The 9,538-nt window shown below is 40.2% G+C and overlaps 2 protein-coding genes across 15 annotated transcripts in view; one reads left to right on the top strand and one right to left on the bottom strand.

Moving 5' to 3' along the window:
* Positions 1-204: 204 nt before the first annotated feature.
* tmem107l (transmembrane protein 107 like) lies at positions 205-2,715 on the bottom strand. 2 transcript variants are annotated; one of them, XM_027030363.3, is made up of 6 exons: positions 2,510-2,715; positions 2,047-2,130; positions 1,876-1,943; positions 1,695-1,795; positions 1,301-1,397; positions 205-507 (listed from the first exon to the last, which is right to left on the bottom strand). In XM_027030363.3, the coding sequence occupies exons 2-6, from the start codon at positions 2,122-2,124 to the stop codon at positions 381-383; spliced, it is 471 nt and encodes a 156-aa protein (XP_026886164.2). In that variant the 5' UTR covers positions 2,125-2,130; positions 2,510-2,715; the 3' UTR covers positions 205-380. The 2 variants fall into 2 exon arrangements, with proteins under 2 accessions (XP_026886164.2, XP_026886165.2); XM_027030364.3 differs by lacking the exon at positions 205-507 and adding an exon at positions 745-1,130.
* A 1,514-nt stretch (positions 2,716-4,229) lies between these two features.
* huwe1 (HECT, UBA and WWE domain containing E3 ubiquitin protein ligase 1) overlaps positions 4,230-9,538 on the top strand; it is a 36,394-nt gene continuing 31,085 nt past the window's right edge. For 11 of the 13 annotated variants that reach the window (XM_081706588.1, XM_081706584.1, XM_081706580.1 and 8 more), the window contains exons 1-4: positions 5,815-6,097; positions 8,936-8,982; positions 9,162-9,231; positions 9,342-9,440. In XM_081706588.1, coding sequence (XP_081562714.1) covers positions 9,187-9,231; positions 9,342-9,440 — 144 coding nt within the window. In that variant the 5' untranslated portion in view covers positions 5,815-6,097; positions 8,936-8,982; positions 9,162-9,186. Of the gene's footprint in view, positions 4,313-5,814; positions 6,098-6,239; positions 6,339-8,935; positions 8,983-9,161; positions 9,232-9,341; positions 9,441-9,538 lie in introns of those variants that run through there. The other 2 variants (XM_081706577.1, XM_081706578.1) reach the window with 2 other exon arrangements.

The raw sequence follows: 9,538 nt of genomic DNA, 5'->3' as shown, positions 1-9,538 counted from the left end.
AGGGATCTCTCTGCAATGGCAGGTGGGTGTATGTGTGTGTGTGTGTGTTTGACCTGCTGTCTAACATATAAACAAAAGGCACACTGACAGGCTGCCAGCAGCACTAGCATCATGAGCTCAATATAAATCCTAAATGAGACACAATTATGTCAATACTTTAATTGCAAATATTGCAGCCCACAACTTCAGATTTTAAAAACAAAATGGAGTATATAATTTTTATTTTTGATTTTGTATTAAACTGATCCAAATGCTACGACTCTGATCATTGACTCGTGAAGCAAGAGTACAAATGTGCCAAAGATCAACATACATAAATATTTATAGCCTTATACCAAATAAAAAGGTCCCATTTTAAACATTGACAACAAAGAACCACTTCAACATATTATCACATGATGACCCTCGGACACCTCAAGGGGAAAGTACTCCGGAGTCCTTGTCACAGTGGGATCACAACCCGTTTCCTGTGCCTGATAACGGCAACATAGGCAAGAGCCATCTGGCCTACATCAAAAACAAGTGAAAGCTGAATGACAAAAAGTGCGAAGGCGTAACGTCTGTATTTTCCAGAAGATGCTGCTTCTGGCACACAAATGGCGAGGTTTACTAACAAAGGCCCTCCTCCCCCCCGCCCCCCCTTAAGGCTTTAATGCTGGACATTAAGAAGTAATATCACCATGCAGCTAATTAAAATGCTATTGGCTTCTCTGGGGTTATTAAACAAGGCTGCATTTGGCACGCTCTGCATGCAAAATCACATTTTATTACATAAAAAACAGCAACAGTACAGCAATACACAATAATACAAAACGTATAAATCTTGGCCCAACTGCTAAGATATATAAAATTGTTTACTTCTGTTATACTCAATATGATACACGTATGATGAGAACAACAAAACAAACCAAGTTCTAATTATGTGGTCATAATTATAATAATATTATTATTATAATTATAAATTTATATGATTTCCTTTTTTGCAGATTGTAAATTGACCACAGACATTTCTGTTGCTTGGCAACCCAATCTTTCCTTATCCCATGAAGGAGAAGAGGCTTCACAGTGACTTCCTCTTTAGACCAAATACAGCAATAAGCAGAATTATCTCATAGAGTGCAGGCATTACACTAAGACAAAGAAACAGACAGATAAACACCAGGACATGAAAGGGACCAAGGGACACGGCATGAGAATATATTTTAATGCCTTTTGAGAAACATTCATAACTATTGTAAACTAATCCATCCATTCATAACTATATTATGATGGCAATCAGAGCCACATCAAAAAGACTCACCTGCAGAAGCCAAAGATCCACCAGTAGATGCTGCAGGTCCACTGCTCAAACAGAAAGAAGAGCAGAGCTACTGAGCCACTCACATGGCATGCTGTGGCTGCAGGGAAGCAGTCAGGAAAGGTGCCTTGCCCCACCACATATCCTACAATTACCCAACTAGACTCTTACCAGAACTGCTTACCATTTAATGATCACAAAATTTCATTACTGCCGATTTCCATGCAGTAATCTAAAACGCATCTGATATATTTATTTGACAGGTACCATCAAAGGTTTAATATTAAGTCAATTATCAGGTCTTCACTTAGAATCAATCTAACTATAGCATGTTAGTATAAATCCACCCTGCTCATTTTTTCCTGATTGAGTTAAATAACATTACAGGTAAGGATACATAAAAGGCCTTGGTTGTTGTTAAACATGGATGCTCCGGAGAAAAATCCAGCAAGTTCTACTGCAAACATCCCTAGAGTTACAGATAATGCCACCACCAGCCTGCACACAAGACACCACGGGCAGTAGATGGATAGGGAACAGTCCTGTACACGTTTATTGTGCGTCTTTGACAATCTTACCGTGTGTCCTCGGTGCGGTATTCTTCAATACTGTAATCCAGCGGCAAACACGCTCGAACACTGTTCTCCTAGGAAAAAGAAACATAAACGTTGTCGGGCAGTTTGGGAAAGGGCGAACAGAGCAATGATTACTCGTTTTAAAGCAGGTAACCAAGTCATTTGGAGTCTCACCCGTGAGCAGAATATGGAGAGGACTGTGACCAGGTGCGCGATAAGAGCGAGGAAACGGGCCGCTACGAGGCTGCTCATTGTCAACTTTGAACGAGAAGGCACCAAAACGAGTTAGTTTAGTTGGTAACTTAGCTAGTTAGGTAGGCAGTTCTCTAGATACTCAGCTAAAGTTAAATCAGTTATTATAAAATGGTAACGAACCACACAGACAAAAGAATGGCGTTAGCAACGTTAGCTTAGCCATTCCCCATGACATGACTTTAGCTGACGGGAGAGAGACTGACGTTACGTTGTTTATATATATATATATATATATATATATATATATATATATATATATATATATATATATATATATATATATATATATATATATTAGCGTTACGTTATACGTTAGCAATCTAGCTAATCTGTCTAGAAAACGCTAGCCAGTATTTCGAACAATAGCAGTAGCTGCGCGAACCTTTTTCCTTCAGCACCCCTTCCGGACCATACCGGATCTATACCAGACCAAATAATGACACTTTAATCAAATCAGCGGCATGATTGTTAAGAAGCCATCGCTAGGTTAGCTCTATACCGGCTATCTTTAGCTAACGTTGTGTGACAGAACCGTAAACTGCTGCATGGGCAGCCGTCGCTTGTACTCGTTGCTATGGGCAACGCACAGAGATGCCCTCAAACGGTGGCATTAGTGCGCCCCCAGTGGCCGAGGAAGGAACTGTGTGATACAGCAAGCATTTATCTCCCATACACTCACACACCCATACACTCTCACACACTCATACACTCTCAGAGCCAAATTTTAGCGTAAGATTGTGATACTCCTTCTACCATTTGACGTCGATCTTTCTGTTACTTTTGGGAAACCCGGTGCTTTATTGGCTCAGCAAAAATCTAAATGTTTTCTCTTTCTAAATTAAATCTCAGCTTTTATTTTTGTAAAGAAATATTTATCTTTAAATGATTAAAAATGTACATGTGCGGGTGTTTAAATTAATTAAATCAATAATTAAATTTTAACGATAATTACTTTTATATCCATAATCTACATAGAGTAACTTACACAACTGGCATTGGACAACAGGCTCATAAAATATATGGGTTGCGTGTGTCTTGAACTTGTCTATTGCGCCCCCTGCTGGGCGGGCAGAGGCATTTGTCAGTAAACTTTGGCATAGCCAGTCATAATTGAATTGCAAGGGGTTTTGATTGTTTGGTTGATTATTTTTAGTTTAATAACCTATCGTGTGTAGTATTGCACTACTGAGCCCTGTATTAGACCCTGTTTTTGGAGGATTTTGCAAAAGGTATTTGCTGTACCATGATGTAAAAAAGTATAAACAAAATGATGCTGGTATCCCCTTGTTGCTATGTATAAGAAATGCATGTTGGCATTTTTAACCCTACATATAAAAATAAGCACACAGATATTAAATGAAATAAACAAGTGTCTGAAATGTAAATTGACCATGTATGTGTTTTTAATTTAATCCGCACTGTTCTGCACAACACATTAAATATTTTAGGATGGAATAACACATTTTCCCTATAGTAATGACATAAAAATAACACAGAAACCAGAAGTCAATATCCTGTATATGCTGTTGTCTTTTAACTCAGAGCTTCTTACTACTGTACATACTCAGTGATTTTCTGTTAGTTTTTAAGTGCACTGCTCCAGTTAGGTGTATACTAGTTTGAAGATTCAGCATTGAATAGCTCTCAATGACAACACAAAAGTTTTTTGTCCAGGAACAAAGTTTCATTTCCAATGCATCTCTCCTATTCTTGATATATCTTCTCTGAACGCATGCGTAGCCGTACTGTCTGGCTGTCACAAACTTGGTACAAATTGCAAATAATTATGCGTCTTTCAGAGAGTATACAAGCAAATGGATTTTCTGCTACTAACAGTTCATATAAAACCAAACTTGTGCAAAGTGCGAACACCATAGCACCAAAGTATTAGACAAGGAAATTTTATAATGCTCTTATGCTGTCTGAAACCTTTTCTCATATTTTAAACACAGCACCAATAAAGGTTTTGGAGCTTTGTGAAAGCATGCTCAGTGGCTTATGTGATACCCCCCGGGGTGCCGCCTAATCATTGGGTGGCCAAACTATTTGGGTTTGACGCCCCGTTAGGGATGCCCCCATCCCACCGCTCCAGCCGCGCGCAGGATGAAGCCGGGAGGCGGCATCGCGAGACTTACGCCCTGCTCGCTGCTGGAAAATGGTGAAGTTATACTGAGACGCAACCGAGGTAAGTGACGAAACTGGTCCGTGTCTCTGAACTTGAAACTGACGTTGCACAAAATTGGACGACGAAGCTGTCCGTTTATGTATATATATATATATATGTATAAATATATTCTGCGTAGACCCCGTTCAGAAAAGCAGTGTTTTTTGGTGCATAGTCCCGACAACATACTGTATAAACCGCCATGTTTAATATGCGGTCCAAGTGAGAGCATTGTGGTGGTAGCAGCATTGCATGCACGCGCCGCGCGCGAGTGCGCGCGTCGGTTGAGCGAGCCACATTTCGGATTGTTTGGAGGCATTTATTTTGCTGATGCGGTCAGTAGCTACCTAAGCTACGTGTTGCGTTTATATTAATTCATGTTGGTTGGTAGCAGCATGTGGCACTTTTTCGTAGAGCGTTAGCTACCCTTTTCCCCCCTAAGAACGATTGAAAGGTAATTTGAGTGAGCTGGCTCATAGCATGTGCTCATGTGAGAGGATATTAATCATAGGTGGTGCACCGGCTCACAAATTACTTTAAACATTGTGTAATATTTAACTGTGCGGTATTTGCCATGGTGTGTACGCACACAAAGTTACAAACAGCAGGGGACACACTCTTGTATGCATTCTCTTTTCCACCTAGCGATGGCTAACACCAGCTAGCTAGCTATCACTTCTAGGGGAGGCGGAGACTAGCTAGATGGCTATACCAGCTATAAGCCTTGCAGCCAAGTTTGGCATGTATGGCACCGACCTTTCTATTTTTGATATGACCGGAATGACGATGAACGGCAAAACATATTCTTTCATATATCCAAATATTTGTATTATGCGTATTTCACTAACTACATGTGATCATATAGAGCACCGCAAGAATATCTTTCAAATATCTTGGCATTTCACATTAAATGTTCGGACTTTTAAAATATAAGATTAGTAAAAGAAAAGCATTTTTATTATATTCCTTTAGATGTTAATAGGACATTGCATTCATGTGCATAATGTCCCCAGTTTTTCATGCAGATTGCTGTTGATTTGCGTAGAAGTAAAGTGAAATCATAACTTTCCAATAGGTGCCATAGATATACCCACTCAATGATTTGATTCCATTCAAAGCATAATTTTGCATGAGAAATGCTGATGTGTAACTCGGAGTGGGTTAGTATATTGCTTTTTTAATGTAAATTTGTTTTATTCAAGCACGTTGTAATGCAGCAGTTAGTTTCTAAAAAATAGAACAATTTACAGCATTGCGAACATGACGGCGTGCTTGAGGCATGAATATAGCCTACACTAAAGACCGTCTGACTTTCCAAGGCAAATTATATAGACAGGCCTATAGAATTCTTTTGTTTTGTGAATCAAAGTTAAGATTCGGAATGCTTCGTGGTCAGCTGAAATATTCATATTCTTAACGTACTAAATTTGACTGGATAACAACTTTTTTTGTAACTTTTATAGACACTAAAGCATATTTAAAAAGGTCTTCGTCACCCTGACGCACGTCGTGGGTTTGTTAGGTAGCCGCGCACGACTGCGGCGGTGAAACTCTGAACTTCACCAGCACATTCGCGTTTCTGCTGGGCCTGTTCGGGGAATGATTCAGCTAGATATGCGTTTCTCGGTTAGCTAACCAGCCAGCAGACCCACCGACCGACCAACCGATCCACCGACCGATTACCGACTGACCACCGACCGACCTACGAGACAAACGCGTGTCGGAAGCCGTGTGTACCAGCATCTTCTAGCGCTTTCACATTTACGAAGGATGACTTAGAACAACGCGACGTTTTTAATTCGCGGAGTACGTATGAGTAATGTATCGTGGTGGGATCTGGTCATTATTAAAATGTGATTTTTTTTTGTGTGTGTGTGCGCGCTGTGAGAAACGGCCCCTTATTAGCTAGTAATGTTCGATGGAGCCGCAGGCTTCAGCAGGCCGCTAAAGCCGGGCGCTAGATTAGACAACGCGAGCGTGTGCCGCCGAGGCGAACATGGTATACTGCGCCTGAGCAGCGGGTTAAGTCCCAGTTCTTTAGTTTCTGGTATTTTTTTCCCACTATATTCGACGTGTATATAAATTGTTGTGTTTAACCTTATGTATAAGAAACTTTTTGAGGGGGGAAAAGGTTTGTTAGTGCGCTGAGGGAATTGGCAAGTTGATGTTGACATATTTTAGACAGGAATCGTCGACTGCACTTTTAGCTAGCTAGGCTAACCAGCTCGCGAGGCGCCGAGCTAACCGCCTAGCCAGCTGTCGGTTTAAACGATGGCTCCGTTTTCATGAATCCGGCCGTTAAACGGGCTCATTCTATAGTACCTTGGTTTACTTACGGGTCGAAAGTGCTCGTTAGTGTTTGTGTTGTAGTGAGAGTGGACACAACGCTGGTTCGTGAACTTGGCTCGCTATCTTAGCTGAAGAAGCCCGTTAGGGAACGATAGCCAACGTTAGTTAGCTAAGCTAGCTAAAGCTACAATGCTAGCTGGCTACTACTAAGTGGCCTGTGTGTTCTGTAGCTACTACGTTGTTTTTCTGGCTAGCTATCATTTTCCGTATTTTTCAGTGGATCCGAATGTCTTTTTCCCCCCCTGCAAATGTTTTATCTTGCATCGCCTCAATAACGTTTTGTTTTCTGCTTGGTGACATGGCTAATGTCGTTTGCTATGGGGTTAGCTACATGCAGCTAGCCAGCTAGCTAGCTGGCTAATGAAAAGACGCACGTCAGGGCATTTTTTGCTGTTGCATTGCAGTTAACTTGGCTGCAGTAGATTGCATGGCTGGTGTAAAATCTGTTGTTCCCCAATGCTCAGAAATTCGTGTTAAGTTATTGATACAGTCTGCTATAGTACGTTTCTTAGCATTTGAACACAGACGGAAGCGCTATTGCTAGCTGAAGTTTTGTATTAGGTGTGTAAACACTGCAGTGACATTCACGCTACTAGCCCATCTTCACTTATTTTATCGTCACTGTTTGAAACCAGTATTTTTTGCACACGTTAAGTGCTATATATAGCACCCGAGAGCAGTGCAGTGGATACGGTTATTTCGGTTTGCTGTTAACAGTAATCTAGCCAGGCCGGATAATGGATTTTATATGTAGCTATGTAAGTAGCTATAGTATTCAATATCTAGACCTTTCAGCGTCTTCCATTTTAGTCTTCGTGAAACATCGAGTAACAACTTTTTTTTCTTTATTTTTCTATTTAATCTTAATTTGCTTTTCGGTGACGCCATCTGTTCATATCTGGTTTAAATAATTTCTCAGGTCTCAGCATGGTTTAATAGGTGTCTTTCTGTTAAGTGATAGTACGACCAATATGAAAAAACTAGGTCTTTTCGTATTACTTAGAAATGCTTGAAATTGAAATGAACCAAGCAGAGTTGTGATCTTTTGCCTTCATCTGATAATCGTATTGAAAGTGTTTTTCTAAGAAAATAATTCCAGACACATGTACACAACCACACACACATTCCTCTAACAAATTCAAAAGTGTAGACGGGGTTTACATAACAACAATACATACGGTTGTGTTGCATGCAAAGAAGTACCACCGTTTGGTTAATTCTTGCGGGGTTTCCTAAAGCTAAATTTGTAGCTTCTGTAAAACTGTTAAATGTGCTCTTTACAAAGTAGTTGCTTAGTTCATGCATATCTTTAAAAAAATTAATTATTAGAGACCCTTCAAAGTTATCTTGCACCTTAACAGCAAGCACTATGAAGTCACTGGAGTCAGCCCCTCAGATTACAAGTTTACCAAACACTTAAAAAAAAAAAAGTTTCTACTCAGTTTGAATTGTTCGCATTCACCTCAGAAAACCTGCAATACTACACTCCCTTTAGTAGCCTGAAATGGCCAACTCCTCAGGTAAAACAGTTTGGTCCAGGATGATTTATTGCAGTTATATAAAGTGTAATCTCTTTAATGTTGAGCCAAGTTCTTGCAATGGAAAAAGAGATTGAAGCAATTTAAAATTCGGGGACACCTCTGCTCAGCCTTTGTTACATTCCTCATTTCACCCAAAGTGATAGTCACTGTTATTCTAAAAATGTTAAAAGTTTGTTCTCAAAGTACAGAGAACACTGTCATTAAATTGCTAAAATCAATTGCCTACAAAACATCTGTTAAAACACACTATCAGGGCAAACACTCCAAACTGTGTCAAAAGAATGTTACATTTGCTTTATCTGGTTACCATGTATACTGTTCAAAACCACTGATTTGGAGTACCTTAGCCTTTTGACCAGGGCGTCTGGAGTGTGTTCTGAACACAAAGCAAGGTGCTCTGAATTTCTGAAAGCATATCCAACTGACAGCACACACTGACTCTTAACATTCAGGGTTATTCTGGCATTGAGAGCAAATGAGCTCATTCGCATTGTTACAATAGTGTAGTGTTTAAGTGGAATGTCTTTCTTCTATTTCAGATTGACTTTTTTTTTTTTTTTTTGCAATTGGCAATAAGTGATTTTATATTTGTGGGACTGTCCTAATTCTCAATCCTCCTTCACTACTCTGAAACGCGTGACACCAGAGGGGGGGTGTGTGTGTGTGTATGTATGTATGTATGTATGTATGTGTGTAATATATAAACTTTTACCTTTTTTGCGTCACAGGCAATGATTTTTGTATTTTATTGTAGGTATTACATGTGAAAAATGCCGTTAAGTTGGAGTTGCAAAATAAATCGTAAGTTGCTTTATTTAACTTATGTAGAATCATGTAAATGTACAAGATGGTGGTTTTGTATATTAAGATTTTCTCTGGTACGTTGTGGAATTTGATATTACTTCCATATAGCAGTTGATTTCTTCTGTGAAGAATCCAAACAGGGTTTAACACACTTTTAAATTATGTTGACTGCACAGGAACAGAGTGTAGAAACTAGTAACCATGAAGGTTGACAGAAGCAAGTTAAAGAAAACCCCCACCGAAGCGGTTAGTATGCTCGCATCTTTGCGAACAGTAGTCGCACGAGTCACGAGTGGGTCAGTGACATGGTCTTTTCTCTGTTGCTGTATCCTTATCATCCTCCCTTGTGCCTTCAGCCTGCTGACTGCAGGACGCTCATAGAGAAGCTGAAGGCATGCAGCGATGAGCAGCTCTTGCTGGAGCTCCAGCAGATCAAGACGTGGAACATCGGCAAGGTGCTTACATAATCCCAGGCTCACGCAAGCAACACCGCCCCGCCCAGCCGCCATGACCCCGTGTTCCCTGTTCTCACAGCCCTGTCTCTCCCCTCGGC

Source organism: Electrophorus electricus, chromosome 24, assembly GCF_041902795.1.
Source record: "Electrophorus electricus isolate QZ-2024a chromosome 24, ASM4190279v1, whole genome shotgun sequence".
NCBI classification, from domain to species: Eukaryota; Metazoa; Chordata; class Actinopteri; order Gymnotiformes; family Gymnotidae; genus Electrophorus; species Electrophorus electricus.
This window is presented reverse-complemented; position numbering and strand designations above follow the sequence as displayed.

Bases quoted from the DNA above. Each gene is read 5' to 3' on its own strand.
- tmem107l (XM_027030363.3), bottom strand. From the start codon at position 2,124: ATGAGCAGCCTCGTAGCGGCCCGTTTCCTCGCTCTTATCGCGCACCTG. The intron at 1,944-2,046 runs GTGAGACTCCAA...TCTTTTTCCTAG, and splicing joins TCTCCATATTCTGCTCACGG to GAGAACAGTGTTCGAGCGTG. The intron at 1,398-1,694 runs GTATCCTTACCT...GCTTCCCTGCAG, and splicing joins CAACAACCAAGGCCTTTTAT to CCACAGCATGCCATGTGAGT.